The sequence below is a fragment of the Dryas octopetala genome, chromosome 3, assembly GCF_963921425.1.
Source record: "Dryas octopetala chromosome 3, drDryOcto1.1, whole genome shotgun sequence".
NCBI lineage: Eukaryota > Viridiplantae > Streptophyta > Magnoliopsida > Rosales > Rosaceae > Dryas > Dryas octopetala.
In genome coordinates, this window is record NC_141368.1 from 12,384,074 (window position 1) to 12,405,115 (window position 21,042).

The window sequence follows — 21,042 nt, forward strand, 5'->3', positions numbered from 1 at the left end:
CTGCAGAATAATATATTGCTAAGATCAAGGGTATTGTTGATAAGCTTGCCGCAAATTAATGGAAACTTTTGTACTATACATCATCATTCTCATCAATATTATTTGCGACATAATGTTGAAATCATAGAGTAACCCCAATTTTCTAATAACTAGTCTCTATTTCCTGTAAGGGTTTTGCTAATGACAGTCCTCCATGCATGCATTCATAATGTTCTTTCAAACCGAAAAGTACTAGTAATTAGGAGGTTTGGATGTTGGCAATGTGGTAGTGAAGGCTTGGAGTCTATGGTGGTTGAGATGGTCGGTGCCCTAAACAACTGGCTTCGGGCAGAGGATTGCTGTTGCAGGTTGAATATAAAAGTGGGGTCTTAATTTCTTAACTCTTAATAGAATAAGTAGTTGATCCAAATTAACATGATGTGATTGTTATGTCATCTCAAGTTTTTCATGATGAAAACCTAAAGAATGGTACTATTCATAGCTGAGTCTCTTTTCTTTTGGGCAGGATTCCTTATTGTAACTGGAGCTTCCTTTTTCTAAATGAATTCAGGCATCAGGCATCACTCAAGTAAGCATTGTTCCTTAGATAATTCAACCCAACCAGAAAAATTAAGGTACAATATATTTCCGTTGTTTATATGCATTAAATCCCATAGATATGTAGGTGATAAAGTTGACACACTATGATGCACCTCTGCAATTTGAGTACAGCATATTCATAGGACTTCCAATACAATTCAAAGATTGGAGCCATCTATCTTAATGATATAGTCCTTTCTCCTTACTCATGAAAAAACCCATAATCAGAGACACAACAAAGGACAAAAACAAGCACAACCTTTGTTTATTCAATTGAAACTTGAAAAGTAACTGATAAAGCTCACACACTATAATACACCTCTGCAATTTGAGTACAGCATATTCATAGGGTTTCCAATACAATTCAGAAATTGGAACCATCAATGTTAATGATAAAGATCTCTCTCATGAAAAAACCTTAATCTCAGACACAACAAGGATTTCAACTTCAGCAACTAATGTATCATTCTTAATGAATCCCTTCTCAGTTTCATGGAGATTTGTCAACGGCATAAAGGTTGGAAAACCCCATTCAGGGCTTGAGGAACTGAACCAGTGAGTAGCTGAAAGAGAATATTAAACTTTTAGAGAACCATATAAAACATAAATGCATATAAAGTGAGTGCTATATATGGAAAACAAAAGTAATTTTTGATGATATCTGAGCAAGATATCCTGTTATTTTGCCATGCTTTCTGTTAACCATAGGAAATGAAACTCTTGTGGTTATGAACATTTATTAATTCTTATTTCCAAGTGAAGGATAATGAGTTAACGAGTAGATGATGAATTTGACAGAAAAAAAAGGGTGAATTACCTTTTTTTTCAGTGTGTTTACCATTGACTTGATCCAATATCCGAAGCTTGAATTCTGCATAAATTGCTCTCTTGGTTGGAAGGCTCTTCGAATCAGCCAACTGTAAGGAAACTGTTAATGATTTGCCCCTTTGAACAGAATCCCCATTTGGAAAAACCTTTAACTTCCTAGAATCAGTAGAAAAAGAAAGTAATAGATGTCAGTCTAGGTTACAAGACTGCAATGGTGAAGTCAAACAGACAAACTCATGTACATGCACAAGCACGGGAGCAGGCAGAAGTGGAAAAGATGTTAAGATGTACATACCAATTTCTTTCTCCAACAGTGAAAGCTTTAGATAGATAAGAAGGTTGATCTAATGCTGAGAAATTTTCCATGTTATAACTCAAAGTACCATTGCTAGGTTCCTTAACCATGGTAAGAGATTCCCATTTGCTATTGTGGCTGTAAACAAAAACCTCTGCTCCAAACTCGCAGCAGTCATCAACAAGGTATCCATTTGAAGAATTCTTGAAAGCCTCAAGGGAAATCAACTTTTTATAACCCCACACAGACTCCGCATCAAATCGGTTCATTGTTCCATCAGCATCTGTGCAATTTGAAAATTGAGTACATGGTATGGAAAACTTTAATACTTTTGCATGCATTCATTCACATGTGTGTAAATCAAATATCAGAGAGTTCATCACCTTGGATGGTCAAGTACTTCTTCTGCAAATGATCAAATACAAACAATTTAAAGTCAGCGTAAACCTCCCACCCTTGAGGATAAGTATCTGTCTCCGCTATTGTCAAGAAAAGGGAGATGTAACCATTCCCTTCTTTTTCTTCATTTGGGTAAAGTGACAACCTCCTGCAACACAAACTTACATCTCTGTTAGACCTTTTAAATATAGTATAAGAAGAATGGCAGGACCATAATGTCGAATCTATAAACTTGATCAGCATTCTCATTCAGATGGGAAACATACAAAATAGATCATTGAAACCCACCATTTGTGGCCACCAGGAGCTTCAAAGACACCAGAGTCATACTTTTCTGTCTTTGCTAGTAAGGAGTATGATTATATTTTCAATGAAAAGTGAGCTGGTGGAAGGTCTCTTTTGGATCTTGAAACCGCTGAAATTCATTTACAAAAGCAGAAAAAACTTATGGCAAAAAGCTAGTCTACATAGACAAGAATCATTGTTTCTCAACTGTTCAAAAATCTTTTTGATCAAGATGTTTCAGTGAAACCAAAAGACAAACATAAAGAAAAAAGAAAGGGATGATTCAGAGTCAGGGGCAAAACTGCAAATTTACAGTTTCAAGTTACTTATTAAAGAAATTATATACTACTCTGATGGGATATTAGAAGAAAATAGCTCATTATCTGATCATAGAATGAGCATTTTTCTTCTAATAACTTTGAGAGGGAGAGGAATTAGCAAAACATACCAGTGATCCAGTTCTCCATTGCAGATAAAGGCATGTTTTCAAATGCCAGATGATGGATTAGTACAGAGTTAAGGTATGCATATATATAGAAAAACAATGCAGATCAAGTTGAAAATTACAATATATTATTGGCATGACTATAAGATTAAATAGCAATATTACAATTAAAAAAGACTGCAGGATTAGTTAAGACTGACTATAAAAGATATTAGCTAAAATTTTCTGTGATGCCAATAACTAATATAAAGAAAGACACTGGAATATAAGCAATTAAGCAACTGTCAAAGAAAAAGTCAATGATAAGTAATGAGTTGTAATCTAACCAACACAATTCACAATTGACTATGTGCTTAATAGAACTAAATATCTACCCATTAGTTTCGTACTTTGTTTTTAATAAAATTAAACCCAGAGAATATATTGGGCCAATATCATTGCAAACAAAATTACTGCCTCATTTGGATAGGGAAATTTTCTCTTGTTTGACAATCTGACTTGTTTTATTGGCAGATTATCAATCTGAATCATTCAGAAATGGAATTCTTGTCAAAACTTCCTAGTTGTGAACATTCTAAAGTCAGAAAATTATACAACCCTAAAATAACCTCTATTTCAGCATAATTAAATTAAAACTTAATGATATTTTAAAGGGTTAAAATAACATCCCACTTTTTGGGGATCAAGTTATCATATGTGGGGAGTTCTGCACATGCGCAAAATATATGTACATATAAATATGAGTATATAGACTAGTTGTCTGGTAAAGTCAAGTATATATGTTAATCCAAGTTGAAGCACAATATGAAACCTCAGAGTTCAAACCCAAAACAAAGTTGTTAAAATTCGACAAAGACTCAAAATCAACAGTCTGCTCACCAATTTCTGCTTCTGATAGACAAAAAGGAGAATGTAAGATATCAACGCGCAAAGAATTTAATCTCCTTGTTTCCTCTCATCCTGCCTGGTCAGAGTTTAGTTTAGGAGTTCATCATCCACAAAAAGATGTTGAAAACCAGTTAGTCGAATGAAAACCGTTGGTCTACCCAGGAAAAACATAAAAAAAAACTATTAATAAGAGTTTTTATCAGGAATTATATTTGAAAATGTCAATTATGTTATCCCCTATTATTAGGTAATGTTAAGAATTGATTAAAAATTAAAACTAATCAGACTTTTTTTTTAATCCGGGCGAGAATCGAGGTGGCAATTTGTGTTAGTGGATCGTATTTGTGTCAATTTGTGTTAGTGGATCGTATTTGTATGGTGTCATTTCATATTTGTGTTATATATTAGTTAATCTTAACTCAACATGTTAATTATGTTGAATGACTCAATCCGTTTATAATTGTGTCGTATTCGGATTGAATCATATATCTTATAATCTAAGAACTTAAACATAATTTCCTTTATTTTTAAAGCAAAATTGTCACTTTTGCCTAACTTGTAAAACAAAAACATATTTAATTATGATATTATTGTATTCGTGTCAATAAATGGTAAACCATAATTCGCTAACTTTGTATTGGGTTCAAATTGTGTCAATAATTGACAAAGAGAAATTCAAACTTACTCCAAATTATGGAGAGAGATACTGAACCAATAACTAATTAGTAATTAGTGTACATTTTCTCAATTTCTCTCTCACATACTATTATTTCTCTCAAAATCTTCCTACTAAAAGTTCGACTACACTTTTATAGTTTTATCCAAGAAATAAACTTCTATCATGTTTTACATAGGATTTTGATCCTCCGCCTTCAGAGGGTGTGCTGATACATGGTGCGCCCCATAAATATATAACAATATATCACTTTTTCCATTATCTCGTACTTTTACTAATCATCTTCTAAACACTAACTCTCACGCATCATGTGTGATATTTCTTCTAACTAGTATTTATAAGGTTAGGCTATGTGAAACAATTAAATATCTGTCGTTGGCATTGAAGACTAAGAGGTGTCTCCAACTTGGATTTTATTGGGTTTTAAAAGTTCAATAAAATTTAGGTCCAACTCAGATTTTAATGGATTTCAAAAAAATTAAAATGTCCCCAACTCAGATTTTAATGAATTCTAATGAAATTCAAGTGTCTTCAAATAGTCATGGCCGGATTTCATTAAACGAAGGATTTTAATAGATTTAAATATATTTGGATGCATTTTTTACACATAACAAATTTTATGAGAATTCTAACCAATTCTCTTGGATTTTGGTAAATTCTATGCATTTTAAAATTCATTAAAATATGAGTTAAAGACACAAGGTTTTCTCACAAAAAAGAAGATAACAAAGAGTGCTAAGATACAACATGTGAGTTATTTTACAGTAATTTTATTTGAATCCCAAAAATACTCTTTTAAGTTCATCTATTATTTTTGTGACATTTTAAATTCAATTTTTCTTCTTAAAATTGTAATATATATATATATATATTTTATAGAAAATGTTAGAAAACCTTCTTTCAAATTTAAAATGATAAGTGTAATTTTAAGTTGATTTAGACATTTATGTAATTATGTATCAATTATACCCTCTATTTTGAGGTAAATTTGGGATTTCATTGATGTAATATAAACCGTTTGAACGCTAGAAATTGCATCCGAACACTTATAAATGTTATACTAGGATTGAACTAGATGTAACATATATAGCTAGGCTTGCCTGGTCTCATCTCCTCCCTCATTCTCCCAGCAATTTTCTCCCATATATACTCTTTATGTCTTTTTAACTTATAAGGCACAAATAAAATTAATTAAACTTGTTTATCAAATCTTTTCGAAATTAAAAAGAAAAACAACACAAAATTAATCTAAAAGGACAACTTCATTAATTTTAAGCAATTTTGTCAAAATAGGACAAAACAAAAAAACAGCTAGCTAGTACTAGTAGTCATAGCTAGAATTGTCTAAGCACTGCCATTATTCATCGGGAAATAACTAACTAGCAGTAAATTAACAGTGATAATTAATCAAAATTGATTTTGAAAAGACAAAAATTCTAATTATAATAGGGTCCTCGGTTAGGCCTGTCTTTGTCAAACCTCTTACACCAAAGAGGCCTACCGTCCACCATAAATTTTATTTCCTGTTTCCCGCGCAGGACAAGCCACGGTGTTACCACTGAATGGAATATTACTTTCCCAAACAATGGAGGCCGGTCTTCTCGAGGTTCTGGATCGTGTATATATACCCGCTCAACGCATTCACCATAACACCTGAAATAAAAATGAATCACACAATCACACATTAGACTCATACTTTCAAGGAAAATAACATATTAAAAACTGCAAAACTATTAATTTGTACATTTTCGAATATTATTTTGTATATCATCTCTCTAATAAAAGTGAGATTTACAAATATATATATAACGCGACTGAACAACATATATATACCCATAATAATAGTACGTACCACTAGATCCATGGATCTCACAAATCATTTGAACTTTTTTATACAAAGAAACACATGAAACAAACAATTAAACCCTACGATATAAACACTTACATATATGCTTAACGATATAAACACTTACATATATGCTTAATAATAATAACAATGGAATAAATAAAAAACTTACGCTGTAAAAAAGCGGGCGATCTGGCGCGGGGCGAGAGGGTAGCCATTGGAGAAGGTCAAGAAACAGCACCTATCATCTTCAGGCGCGCGGTTGTTGATGGGGTCCCATTCCGCCGCAAGCGGGTTCAGTTTGCTCTCAGCCACCGCTTGACTGTCGCAAAACGGCGCCGTGGCCACCACCATATTGGTAGTTGCACCACTACTAGCAGCCCTGTTCTCAACTTGTGCGCCATTGGATTGGATAACCTGCTTGGCTTCCATGTTGATGAAAGGTCAAATGGGTGTGTTTGTGAGAGAGAGAGAGAGACAGAGAGACAGAGAGAGTACTGTGAGAGTTGTGAGAGAAATGGAGGTGTTGGGGGTGAATATATAGGGAAGGAGAGTTATGATGATGAGAAAGAATTGTCCCTACTTGAGAATTTGGTTACTAGTTTATATGGAAACGAAGGTGTATGAATAAGGCACCCTTTAAAGTGCAGCCGAGTATGAGTTGGACGGGTGCATACAAAGGGATACTTCGAAAGGGTACTTCTAATTTGACCCAAAAAAAAAAAACAGGGTACTTCTAAAGTTTTGCATATACATAGTTGTTTAATTTGTAGAATATTGTGGGATTAATTTTGCTAAAAATTTAAGGGTGGAATTAGTTTTTCAGTCACATAGTTTATTTCATTGTCATTTTATGCATATTTTCCTTTGGTCTAACTTAATAATGCATGTAAATTTTCTACAAGCAAATGTTTGATTTTCTTGTTTCATATATATGCATGGTTAAAAAATGTGTAACTATTTACGTACGTACGTCTCTAAAAACATAATAGTAAAGACACACTGTAAATGAAATGTTTACGTTGTGAAAATAATAACGATTTAGCTTGTTTCAATTGGCCGGTTGACAAATTTAGTATACTTGACTGTTATGTTCGTTAATATTCGTTATTTTAATTAGGATGCGCCGTTATTTTTTTTACCCTTATTGTTCATAACGATCGTTATTCTGAGTTAAGAAATATTTGACTCCACTATAAGTTTTATTGCATTTTAATTAACTTAATCATCCGAATTGTTGTACCCTATAATAAAGTTAGTTTCTACATAAATTTACTTTTTTCTTAATGTTGAAAGAAGTTGCATCACAGTTTAACTATTCTAAATCATTTTTATGTTAATTTCCACTAAATGTTCAAAGTCATGGGATATGTATAATTCTTCTATTTTTGTTTTTCCATTTCTTTTTTGTTTTGCATATTGTATCCATCAAATCCCTACTATGTTAAGACATATGCATTCTAAGGATGAGTTGTAAATTTTTATTTTGAAAAATAATCACCTTGCCAATTATAAAATCCCTAGTCCTCGATGCGTTAGCTACAAAAATATCATATTTGAGTAACCAATTAACCGTCATTAATTAATGATGGAATAATTCTTAGCCAGGTGTGAATTGGATATATATATATATATATATTCAATTTCCCTTAATTAATAGCATATATTAATTGACTATTATAAACGCTTTCCATAATTTCCATTATACCCTCATTATGAATATTTACTATATTGGATATCAGCCAACAAATATATTTGACAATATACTTGCTTTAGTATAATGCTATACTTACTACATTCTTATACCATATTTTTATACCATCTGACGTGTCATTACTTTATTGGACAAAGTTTTTCTTTTCCTTTTTGGGTTTTTATTTTTATTTTTTAATATCCAATGTATGAATGCCATGTAAGTTGCCACATAAGGTGGTATGAAATTATGGTATAAAAATGTGGTATATGTAGCACTACTGTTTACTTTATTGCCTAACATGTCAATATGTCATTTTTATATATTTAGTCAAAAAGTATCTAACATATCTTTCCAAAACAAAATACGAGTCATTAAAGAAGCAGATAAATTTATTCCTCAAAAAAGAAAAAAAAAAAAAAAAAAAAACAGAAGAAGCAGATAAATTTCCAGCGCATAACAAATTGTCACTTTTATTTTACATGCTCACTCTTTGTTTTCTCTTCTTAATTTCTTATACTACAAATTGTATTCACACTGCAAATGCATTGTATGTGTGCTACCGAATGTGCTATGTTTTTTAGTTTTAATTAATATTGTACATGGATAGTTGGACTTCTTTTTGGGCCTGATTCGTGAAAGACCTCCACAGCACATTAATTTCTCAATTTGAAGGAAAATACCATATTGATCTCGAGGAATATGTATTTCTCAAATATTTGAGCCCTAAATTGCACATTAATCATTGAATTGCACTTTTGTCCCCTAAAAAACACAAGACTCCCTTATTATTTAATGTGAAGCATCTCTGTTTTTTAATTCTACTAATTAATATGCTTATATGCACAATATTTGAGATGGGTGTTACACTCTTCTTAATTTTATCTAACTGGATATATATTACATTAGTTCACTAGAAAAAATATACAATCTTATTTGAAAATTGAAGGCGATGATGTATCATCTTTTGATTGGATAGTAATTATCTATTTTTTCCTTCAATATTATGATAATATGTATGTAAAAAATAGGGTTTTTTTTTTTTTCATGTACAAAATGAAAAAGCCCATGATCGGCCATCCGACATGCAAAAACATAGTGACAGATCGGTCCACTTTAATAAGATGATCGCTCTGCACCTTCACTAAGCGTTTGGCAATTGCAACTGTGCGATAGTGATTATTTGAATTGTATAAAATATTTGTGTTATATTGTTACTAATTGCCAATGTACGACAATGACAATTTGCCCAGTTAAAAAAAAATACACTGAGCGCTCGACACCAAAACACGGAAGCAAATATAACGTGGACATACTTATCATTGCAATTTTTTAGATGAATTTTTCATTAAAGACTGTAAAATGGACTTTAAAGTAATTTACTTTAAAAAAAATTCTAATTACACGTCTTTAAAATAACTTTATGAGCGGTTCTTAACTTATATTTGATTAACTATGATATTTATTTTAAAGGGAAAATATTTCAAGAAGGATTTAAATTTTGACTCCCATGTCAATCCAAGATGCATATTATGGGTTCCATCAGTGTGCCCCCTTAATTTTAATTTTGAAGCCAATTTACCCCTTCCAATAGTCCAATTACATTTTCCGTCCAAAACAGTCCCACATGCGTAAAGTAATTTGACTTCTATGGACTTGTATTACAAGTGGAATGACAAAGTTACCTTTTGAAAAATTGATCACATGCATGACACGTGACAACTTTTGGACAAAATTTGGAACCGAGTTGAAAAAAGTGACATATTAGCATCCAAAGTAAAGTTGAGTGGGCAAATTGGTATAACTAATAATTTATGTCATCAATTGACACATGGGGCAAAATTTAAGTCCTTTTTGAAAAATTTCCCTTTAAATGTGGTAGTGCATTTAAAATAAGCTCAAATATAAATACATTCATCAACTATAAGGAGTACTTAAAGTTAGTTCACAAGCCAAAAAGTATTTCCAATTCACAAATTAACTAACGAAAAATTATAATATAGTTAGCACGTCCATCAAGATTTGTGCCCAAAAAATATCAAAACTTTAAAAAATAAAAAAATAGAAATAAAACTAAAAAAACTAAAAAATTTGATAATACCCCTTAGATCACCCAAGTCCTCCCATTGTATTATTAAAAATGTACATCAACAACGTTCAATGTGGCATTTAACGTTTGTTTGGAGGAAATCTTGATGAACGTGCTATATTGTGAGTTTTCGTTAATTAATATATAAATTTAAATTATTTTTTTGTTCATAGATCAACTTAAAATACCCCTTATTGTGGGTAGATGTATTTGTACTTGTACTTAAGTCTTTAAAATACCTTTATTTTCAATCTTAATAATGAATTTAAGCTTACAATGAAAAGACAAAACAAATTTGAGCAGGCTTTTCATTTTAAATAGTTTGTAATATGTCCGAGTTGAGCTATGCACCAATTTTTGTAGTTTTGATCGAGCAACTTGTGCATCTTGTTCTTTTCTTGCTAATTTGATTCTTCAATAAAGCTATGTGAAAGAATGATCCATATTCATATCCTCTAATAGGGAAGACCATGATTAATTAAAAGTTCCCAAGGCCTTGTTTTTTTGCTCATGAAGTTCCCAAGGTTGATGACAATGGAAGAAAGGAGATCATGGAGTGATCCAAGACATGCATGGATTTGTTCCTCCATTTTGAATGAGACAATGCTTCAAAGAAAATTTGGTTAAAAAACCCCCAAAATTTGGTTGTTGCTGGAGTGGACTATGATAGTAATGAAGATACAAACCTTTTGTCCAATGAAGGCCCAGTGGGCTAAGAACCTAGAGACACAAAACATTTGTACGACCCAAAATGCACAAGGGCCCAGAAGTTAACAACTACCCGAAACGACGTCGTTGCTTCTATTGAAAGGTCAAACACGACACGGACGACCTAGACTCAGACAGGTGCTTAGACATATCAGTTATATTGTCCGATCATCAAAATGGACGGCTGAGATCTGCTAATGGCCTCACACCCTAACCGCCCCACAATAAAGATTAAAGTGTACCAACATCATTATTTTTCCAACACTCTAACCTAAAGTACTGAAAAAGTTAATATTATCACCCAAAAAAAAAGTTAATATTTTCAATTTTAATATTTTATTTTAAATAAAAGAATGACGATTTTAACATTCTAATTTTGTACATTTATACTTTTTTATTTTATTTTTATGCTTTGATAATTGAGCAAATTAATGAAAAAAAATAAAAGAGAGGAGACAATTGCGAAAATAGCTACCCAAATATAATTAATTAATTATATTATAGGAATTATTAAATTTCCAAGCTTTGAAAAATTCGTCCTCGCATGGCTCCACTGACGTGGACCAATCAGCTACCGCGAAGCGACCACGTCACCAACTGGTAAACGTTAAACTACTTCCGGCGCCCTTTCCTTTCTCGATGGAAAGGCTATTTCCAGGTTCAGTTTTGGCTACTTCCAGGCCACTTTATAAAGCTGTAATTGCCGTGGCCAAAAAAATAAAAAAAATAAAGCTGTAATTGCCGTCAGCACACCCATCCAGATCTGGAAGTAGCAATTCCCAAGTCCTTATAATCGTCAACGATAGATAGGCGCTGCTTCGTGAGGAGAGAGACCTGAGAGAACCCACTCTCTCTTCTCTGTGAAACCTCTGTTTTCTCAAAGACTAAGACTTTCATCTCTTTCAAACCTAGCGGAGGTATTGCTTGCTCTCTCTCTCTCTCTCTCTGTTCTTTTCGATCTGTGCTGCTAACTTCTTTAAAGGCTTTTATGGAGACTTTGATTTTGTAGATTTATATATAATTGGTGTATTTTTTTAGGGGTAATTATTATGTATTTTTTTTGTCAAATTTTTGTGCAAAATTATCAATTGCCTGTAGTTATCAAAGCTTTGAGATTGATTTGAGTTCAAAGTCCACTTCTTGTTGTGTACAACTCTATTTTGGTATAAGATTTATGCTTGATTTGTTGCTTTAGGATGATTGGTTATAGGGTCTTTGTTATCAATTTTTGTTTTTAAGCTGAGTTTTATTTTATTTTTTCAGTCATTTGGGAATTTTTTTTTTCCTTTTGAGCTATATTTTTGTAGGTGGTTATGTCTTATTTCTTATATCTTTTGTACATTATCAAAGCATACTGTTAACTTAAAGTCCACTGGGAGCTAGAGATTGATGTAAATATTTTTTTGAGTTGGGCATGGAATGTCTGTATACTTGCTGAGTTGTGGACTGCCTGCAATCAGTATTGATTTGTGTTAGTACGCTCTTCTTTGTGAAGTTTATTTATTGAATGGACTTGCATCCTTTCACATCTTGTATACATGTGTGCATGTCAATGCACATCTTTACTTGTATGTTTATGTAGGCTATCTATGGGTTTTTCCATTCGATTGATACCATTATCAGTAACTTATTCTGAATTTCTATACATAACATATTTCTCAACTTTATGCTGACCCTTACATATTGATTATGGAATTGTCTCCTGATGCAGTAGCAGCAGTATTGAAGTGTGTCAATCATGTTTGGCCGTGCTTCAAGGAAGAGTGATGACACCAAGTATTATGAGGTTCTTGGTGTTTCCAAAATTGCAAGTCAAGATGAGCTCAAGAAGGCATATAAGAAAGCTGCTATTAAGAATCATCCAGACAAGGGTGGAGATCCTGAGAAGGTGGGTCAAAACAATTCCTCTTTTATATGATGTGCCATATGTTACATGATGCCATGTGGAGTTACTATTGGGTGCTGCTGTGTGAAACTGGAAATCCACTTTTAAATGTCCCCAGCTTTGGCACAAAGTTGTGGTCTTGACCACTTTCATTACTTGGGTGTTAGGTGACTACAAGGGTTGACATATAGTAGTTAAAGTGGATGTGGCGCTTGTTCTTTTTCATTCTTTTGTTCATTGTTTTTAACAGCCTTAATTATTATACAATGTTAAGAGTCTAAAACAATTGTTCCACATCCTAATAGTTTTAGTTTTTGGAAATAGTGGTAAACCAACAAATATCATGGCATCAAAGCTGGAGATCCTGAGTTTGAATCCCTGTAATTGCATCCTACTCATTTAAGTTGAATTTCACTTATTGGGCTCTAATGAGGGAGAGAGACACATGTGAGGGGAGTGTTAAGAGTATAAAACAATTGTTGGCCCACATAGCTTAAGTTTTTGGGAAGGTAAGCTACCAACCTTTATCATTAAACATTTTCTTGAACCTTTACATGAATTATCTTTACAAATAAAAGAGGACCCTTCATTAATATAATTTTTTTAATAAGCAATCATTATACACAATGTTTCCAAATTTATTATTATTTCTGAAAGGAAAATTTTGTTTTGACAATTTTAGAATAAGTTTTTCCCTTGACTTTCATGTCTAAAATTTATCTATGTTTTTGTTTGTGATGGATCTTCAAGAAATTCAATATTTTCTTGTCTTTGATTTGGGAAATATCTCTATACACCTAAACATTTTTTTCTCAACTAATGGGGTAAATTTTTGGAAAAATTGTTCTATTTTCAAATTCATATCTACTTAGTCTCCAACTCAAGAACTAGTTCTGTGGCAACATTTTATTTCTTTATTGATGGTGGCCAACCTATTGACTCTGGACCTTCTGTTCTTTTAGTTTTGTGGTGTATGACTTTGTGCAATTCTTAAGGAAAAGGGATTTTAGTGATCTATTATGACTTATTATTTTCTATGATAATTGCTGGCTTTAAATTCTTACATTATATCAGATATTGGGATGGGTTTTGTACAGGTGCTATTCCTTTCAGTGTAATTTTATCTTTTCAATTTTACCTTATTCTTTTTGGTTGTGCATCAGTTCAAGGAGTTAGGTCAAGCTTATGAAGTTCTCAGTGATCCAGAAAAGAGAGAAATCTATGACCAATATGGTGAAGATGGTCTTAAAGAGGGAGCAGGAGGTGGTAGTACCTCACATAATCCATTTGATATATTCGAAACATTTCTCAATCCCCGTGAGTGCCTGCTTGCTGATTTTATCTTTTGATTTTTCCCATTCACTTGTTAAAATGTTCTGTTATGATGACGTTCTTGCATATGTTCTGATCTTGCAGGCTTTCGTTCACAAGTAAGAAGGCAGAAACAAGGTGAAGATGTGGTGCAGACCTTGAAGGTTTCTTTGGAGGACATGTATAATAGCACAGCAAAGAAACTCTCTCTTTCTAGGAATATTTTGTGCCTGAAATGTAAAGGGTATGTCTCTTTAAGTCACACTGTTTGCATGTATTTAATGTATGTAATTTAGGTAGTGGCATAAATACAGTCATGCGGTGTCTGTACTGCTTTTTGTTTCAAACTGATCGCTCCGCCACAGCAAGCATGCTTTTGAGACCTTGTGTGTTAAACTCAGAGGTCTATTTCCAACTGTTCTTATATTTAAGAATATGATGGTCTCACATTTGTTGGATCTTGTGCAATTCTGTTCCCAATTGCACACAAGCATAGACAGAACAAGTGCATAACTGAAAAAATGGCATTCACTGAGACCATAGTTTCCAACCATATATATGATAAGTAAGGTACTTTGGCCTTGTTTATTGGTTAGATATGCAAAGTTTCCTTTAAAAAAAATATATGGAAACTGCTTTCTGTGGCGATAAAAATAGTTCTTTATGGAGGAAGTTTGAATAACTAAGGGACCTATATCCTTTATTTTTCAGGAAAGGCTCAAAGAATGGAACATCAGGGAGATGTTATGGATGCCAAGGTACTGGAATGAAGGTTACAACACGAATGATTGGATTAGGCATGATGCAACAGATGCAACATGTCTGCCCTGAATGCCAAGGCTCGGGTACTTACTGACGGACACGTTTTGTTAGTCTCATTTTAGCTTTATGTTGTTTTTTATTCTTAAAGACATCTGTCATTGTTACAGGTGAGGTCATCAGTGAGAGAGATAAATGCCCACAGTGCAAAGGAAAAAAGGTTACTCAGGAAAAGAAGGTTCTGGATGTGCATGTTGAGAAGGGAATGGAGAATGGCCAAAAAATTGTGTTTGAGGGGCAGGCTGATGAAGCCGTAAGTTAGATTTTTGTATTCAGAAATGTGCATTTTATATTGCTCTTTGTTTTTTAGCATGTTGTCTTTGTCGTCACAATAAATTATGTCTTTGGTGTTTTAATTTCTTGTCGTGAATTTCCATTGTTCCTTTGAAAGCTTTGCCTTGAGTGAAATTTCTGTATATTTATTTGCTATATATGGTTTGCAGCCTGATACGATCACTGGAGACATTGTTTTAGTACTGCAACTCAAGGAGCACCCCAAGTTCAAGCGGAAGTTTGATGATCTTTACGTAGAACACACTCTCAGTTTAACTGAAGCTCTTTGTGGGTTTCAGTTTGTGTTGACTCATCTTGATGGCAGGCAGCTTCTGGTCAAATCAAATCCTGGAGAAGTCACCAAGCCTGGTAATTTTCTTTGCTTTATGATATTCATTGCTTCAATTTCTTCTTGGTAATTTTCCTTTGGTCATGTAATTTTTTCCCGATGCAGGCCAATCCAAAGCAATCAATGATGAGGGCATGCCACATCACCTGAGGCCATTCATGAAGGGCAGGCTTTACATTCATTTCAACGTAGATTTTCCAGACTCTGGGATTCTTTCTCCTGATCAATGCCGAACTTTAGAGCCAATACTAGCTCCCAGGCCAAGAAAGCATTTGACTGACATGGAGCTGGATGAGTGTGAGGAAACAACCTTGCATGATGTCAATATGGAGGATGAGATGAGGCGAAAGCCAAGACAGCAGTACCGGGAGGCATATGATGAAGATGATGAAGATGACGAGGCAATGCCACGGGTGCAATGTGCCCAGCAGTAAGGCAGTCTGTTTTAGGTTGTATTCTTGCCCATCTTATAGGGCATTTATGGTTTTTCATATGCAGTTAATTTTGTAGTTTAAGATACTTTATAGGCTTCTAGTAATTTTTTTCCCCAATATTTTTCTTGTATTCTGTGTTATTCATAGTTACAGTCATTCTAAAGTTTGATTAAGTTAAGATGTTAGAACTGATCCAAGCTGAGATGCTTTCGGTTCCCTGCTAGTAGTATCCAAAGTGATTAAGGCAATGCCCAGATTGATTTTATTTATTTCAGATAAGATCTTTAGCCTTCAGATTGTCTGAGGTAGCATTTGGGTTTCTTGCTTATGTCCCAAAAAAAGGTAACTGATGGAAGTTTTTAGCATGGTAGGTGCTTGTTGGAAATTTACAAATAAAGAATGTGAGATGGGATTGGTTTGGTTTAGTTCCCACTTCCTGTCTAAGATATGGCATTTACCGTTGATTTGGATGTTTTTCTTTCCAATGATTTATTCCCTTTTTGTGAAAGTACTTAGCAGAATTGATGCAAGACTTTAATGATAATCTGGGTTGACGCTTTGGAAATATAAAATAAAGTTGCTGTATGCATGATTACTGTAATTTTAATGGAGATGGTAACTTTTGCCTTTTGAATGAGCTTCACCATTCCTTTTCAAATTCATGAACAGTTGCATAAATAGAGACACATCCATGATGACCATTTGGGTTTGTCTTAGAAGTATCTTGGAGATTTAGGTCAGGAGAGGAATAGGAGAACACTCCAAGACGATAAAAGGGGCCAGGTTGGAAGAACTGTTAGATAGAGTTAGGTTTTGGGCCTTGGTTAGTTTCTGTGGAATTCAAAGGAATTTTCTTTCTCTACCGTTCTTCTAGATTGAAAGGCAGCTCTGGGTGTTGGCTTCTTTTATCATATTTTTTCTCAGATTTGCTAGTTTTCTGTTGTGAAGTAGGGCTGTGGACCTGTGGTGTTTTTGCTTTAGATTAGAACCAAAGCCTCAAACTTATGCTCTTTCGGTGAATTTTGGTTCGCTGGCTTGGCATCTTCAAAGCACTTGATGAGAGTAAAATTTTATGGTACCAAGCAAAAGTAGGCTTTCAGCCATCTGTGTTAAAAAATTTGCCATCCATGTTTTGAACAGCTTAGACAGCAGCAACTCTGTCAGCCCTATTTTTCTGGTCATATATGACTGTCTTGTTCAGCTGTTCACTTCACTGGCACTCCGCAAATTTTTAACAAGAAAAGAGGCTAAGTATCAGCATACAGTTTGAATTGGAATGGTACTACGTTAAGTTACAATATTGGATGAGACAATAAAAAGGAACTGCATATGATAGCAGCAGAATAGGGTGCTTAAAGGGTGCCACCATTCCATTCAATGTACATGCCAAAACCTTGCTTGTGGCCCTTATGACATGAACCCCATAAGCCATAGCAATGGCCATTTATAGATAGGGTGTTGTTTGAACCTCATATTTGCTTAGTTGGTTTTTCTTTTTCCATGAAACCATAAATCTAACTTTACTCATTCTTTTTTATTCCACATGATTTTTTTTCTTAACTCTATAATTGAAAAAAACAAAAAGTAATAAGCCATGGCCATTGCGGCACCATGGTGCCTAGTTTAGAGGGTGTTCAAAATCTAGTTCAATTTGCTCAAACTGACTAGTTTAGTCCAATTTGATTGATTTTAAGGAAGAGTTAATTACACTTACACCCCCTGAGGTTTATCGTCTTTTCACATACATCTCCTGAGATTTCAATAATTACACATACTCCCCTTGAGGTTTCAAAACTGTTGCATATAACCTCTTATAGTGAGACGAAAAATGATGAGAAATTATGCAAAAAAACACGCTAAGGGATAAAATGACCTAATAAGATTACTCAAGGTGTAAGGTCCAACCTCAATACAAATATTTTCTTTTTTGTTTATTTATTTTTTTCTCTTGTAGGGAGTTATATGTAATAGTTTTGAAACCTCAGAGGGTGTATGTGTAATTATTGAAACCCCATGGGGTGTATGTGAAAAGACAATAAACTTCAGGGGTGTAAATGTAATTAAATCTTTTAAAGAATTTGGCGGATTAGATATATAAATTCAAAATCTCACGCGATTTGAAGGATCTCTTCTTGAATATTGAATCTTTTTTGGTAGTGGTGATAAATAGTATTATGTGTATTTTGGTAAAGAAATTAGAAAACAGTGAAAACACCCAAGTTATAGGAGTCAAATAGGTCATTTCCCTAAGTGTTTTTATTCACAAGAGAGAAAAAGTTGTTTCACTAGCAGTCGTTAGAAGGAGATCGTTTGAATTCTCATTATGGCTGTTCGAAAGACCTTATTCTTTTAACAGTTTCTTTTTTCATTTTGTTGGCCTTTTTTTATAGAATAAATTAGCATAGGATGCATGACAAGAATCATAGTTAACCTTTATTACACATATTGTTAGAATGTAACAATAAAATAACATTTATAATCTCTAGGTCACTTAGCTTATTTAGTTTAGTTTAAGTTTGTCTTTTTTAGTTTCGTTCGTTTTGAATTTTCTTCTCTCAAATTCTCTTAGTTTTTTTGGTATATAAAACTTATATTTGTCCAAAATGTAGTAAAAATATGCATGCAATCACAGTTTTAGTTCACAGTTTCAGTTTGCAATTTCAGTTTGGAGTGAGGTTATGTAGACCACCCTAATATATTTTACCCAATTTTTTTTCCTATTTTACCCTTTATTGTAAAAACATGATGAAAACACCCAGATCCATTCAATGGTTATCTATCGAAATATCCACTAATATTCAGCAGATAAGTGTAGGGGTGGGCATTAATACCGGGATACCGATCCCATCTCGGTTGTGTCCCATACCGTTTAGATCCCGTAATTTTTGGGATGATCTCGTACCGATCCCGAATACAATGGGATGGGAACGGTACCAACATTTCAATCTCATCCCGTCCCGTCTCGTATATAATTAATTTTATTATTTTATTTATTTTATAACATTCCCCTTCTTTTCCGGTTTTCCCCCATAAGACCTGACAGGCCTGAGCCCTTCTTTAAATTATTTCTCTTTGTTCTGTCATCTTTTTCCCCCTCCCCTTTCTTCTCTCAACTCTCTTCCCCCTTCCCCGTACACTTTCATTTTTTTTCTTCTTTGTTCTGTCTTCCCCCCTCCCAGATTCTCTCAAATTCTCTCCTCTCAACTCTCTTCAGTCTTCCCCTCCTAGGCTCCTAGTGCTTCTCCCTCTCTCTTCCCAGGTGCTGCGTAGAACCCAGCCATTGAGCCACCCATCTGCGTGTGCGTCACAGCCACGGTCAGATTCCGACGAGCTTCCCTCAGCCTTGAATCCGGTGACCCAGACCACTGGCGAGCTTCCCTCGCCGGTGCAAGACCTCCCGCAACCCCTCACAGTCGCGAGAACAGCTTGGAGAATCTCCCCCCGTCGATGGCCTTCCACAGTCCCGAACCCATCTCATACCACATTGTTTGGTTTTGATCGGTACCATGGTCATCCCATCCGAATAGAAATTTCGGTATTGGGAACGGGATGAGGTCAGTCTCATCCCCTCCGTCCCGTGGCTACCCCTAGATAAGTGTCGAATACACACAAATATTTCGGCAAATAACTGTTTAATGCCTTTTTCATTTTTATTTGGTGGTTATCCACCGAATAATCTACCAATGTTCATCAGATAATTGTCGAATAACCATAAATATTTTGGTAAATAACTGTCAAATGACCTGACGAACAAAATTGAAATTTTTTGTTTGAAGGGTAAAATTGGAATTTTGAAATAGGGTGGTCAACTCAGCAATTTAGAGTGGTCGGAATAGCACCCCTTTTCAATTTGGCACTCGCTAAAACTATTTTGGGTAAGTTGGGCTTATGTTAGTTTCAGTTTTTAATTTTAGGTTTGTTGGACTTGTGTTAGTTTCAATTTTTATTTTGAGTGGGTTGAGATTGTGTTAGGGTTGACCTTTTAGAAGATTACCTTCAAATTTAATTTGTGTGTTAGGGTGAGTTTAGTTAAATTTTTATCTTGTCAGTACCTTGATGTGAATTTTTAATCTTTTTTTTAATGCACTATTTTTTAAAATCTCCAATATTGATGTGAATTTTTTTTTTTGTAAACTCTAAATTTATTGTAAGCTACTAAATGATAATAAATCACAATGTAACTTATTTAGTAGTGGAATAGACGAGTAGTGAAGGCAATTGACTCCACTGAATTGGCCCAACAACTCATTCTTCCTTTGAGATTTTCCTTTTAAGAATACTCGATAGAGAGAAAACACCCGAAAGAGGCTAAGGTATGGGATAGAAAAGCAACATCATTGTTCCTTTTAGGTACTTAGAATGTCATAACGAGAAATAAACTTACAGGTCATCTATCCCATTACTTAATTTTCAAGAAACTTACAGGTCATCCATCCCATTACTTAATTTTCAAGGCAAAATTCTTACCAAGTACTCGGTAGCTACAATCTGCATTTGCAACTTAAATCTGTATTTGCAACCTAAAAATTATATATGCAACTTAAAATCTGTAGATGCAGATAGATGATACATTTGTGTTTGTCAAGCTCTCGGCAAGAATGATGAGTACTCAGTATGTCGAGCCCTCGGTATTCTTGTCGAGCACTCGATAACTTTTTTCTCACCTCCGAACAAACACACGCGAATTTATGTTAAAATTTTCTATCTACTTAAGTAATTTTTAATTTATTTTTTTGGTCCAGCTAAGTAATTTTTATTTATTTATTTATAACTCCGTTTAGAGTTTAGAGATAAGATCGTAATGCAAGAGCTATAGCCCTAAACGAAATCTCTTAAACCTGTTATACCTAGGAAAAATTATTGGAAAAATACGGAGTGTCTATTATTGGAAAAATTATTGGGCTCTAAATTTTGTTCCATATCTAAACAAAATTAGAGATGCTCTAATTTGTCCTAATTTGGAACCTCCCTATCCTAGCAAAATCTAAAATCTAAAATCTAAAATCTGAATGTTATTAAACAACTAAATAAACGGAGATTATTCTATCCTTTTTAACACAATGTCTTAAAGCTCGGTTGTTTTAGAGACTAGAGGCAAATTTTCTGTAATTTTAGTTAAAAAGGATATATTTTTATTTACCTGCCAACGCAAATGTAAGAAAAAGAAAATATAAATGAATTTTCTAATGGGACAGAGAAACAGAAACTAGCCAATGAGAAACTTGTAGTACAAGTTAATG

The 21,042-nt window shown here is 33.8% G+C and overlaps 2 protein-coding genes across 2 annotated transcripts; one reads left to right on the top strand and one right to left on the bottom strand.

The window, feature by feature from the left end:
* Positions 1-984: 984 nt before the first annotated feature.
* LOC147290984 (MATH domain and coiled-coil domain-containing protein At2g05420-like) lies at positions 985-1,985 on the bottom strand. The gene is made up of 3 exons (XM_086238257.1): positions 1,703-1,985; positions 1,397-1,563; positions 985-1,142 (listed from the first exon to the last, which is right to left on the bottom strand). Exons 1-3 carry the CDS (start codon positions 1,969-1,971, stop codon positions 985-987), a joined length of 594 nt encoding a protein of 197 aa, XP_086094383.1. The 5' UTR covers positions 1,972-1,985.
* Positions 1,986-11,521: 9,536 nt separating this feature from the next.
* On the top strand, positions 11,522-16,096 carry LOC147290985 (chaperone protein dnaJ A6-like). The gene is made up of 8 exons (XM_086235537.1): positions 11,522-11,648; positions 12,443-12,619; positions 13,780-13,933; positions 14,033-14,171; positions 14,639-14,772; positions 14,857-14,999; positions 15,190-15,388; positions 15,474-16,096. The coding sequence occupies exons 2-8, from the start codon at positions 12,470-12,472 to the stop codon at positions 15,800-15,802; spliced, it is 1,248 nt and encodes a 415-aa protein (XP_086091663.1). The 5' UTR covers positions 11,522-11,648; positions 12,443-12,469; the 3' UTR covers positions 15,803-16,096.
* The last annotated feature ends 4,946 nt before the right edge of the window (positions 16,097-21,042 follow it).

Bases quoted from the DNA above. Each gene is read 5' to 3' on its own strand.
- LOC147290984 (XM_086238257.1), bottom strand. From the start codon at position 1,971: ATGAACCGATTTGATGCGGAGTCTGTGTGGGGTTATAAAAAGTTGATT. The intron at 1,564-1,702 runs GTATGTACATCT...TACTGATTCTAG, and splicing joins ACTGTTGGAGAAAGAAATTG to GAAGTTAAAGGTTTTTCCAA. The intron at 1,143-1,396 runs GTAATTCACCCT...ATTCTCTTTCAG, and splicing joins TAAACACACTGAAAAAAAAG to CTACTCACTGGTTCAGTTCC.
- LOC147290985 (XM_086235537.1), top strand. From the start codon at position 12,470: ATGTTTGGCCGTGCTTCAAGGAAGAGTGATGACACCAAGTATTATGAG. The intron at 12,620-13,779 runs GTGGGTCAAAAC...GTTGTGCATCAG, and splicing joins AGGGTGGAGATCCTGAGAAG to TTCAAGGAGTTAGGTCAAGC. The intron at 15,000-15,189 runs GTAAGTTAGATT...TATGGTTTGCAG, and splicing joins AGGGGCAGGCTGATGAAGCC to CCTGATACGATCACTGGAGA.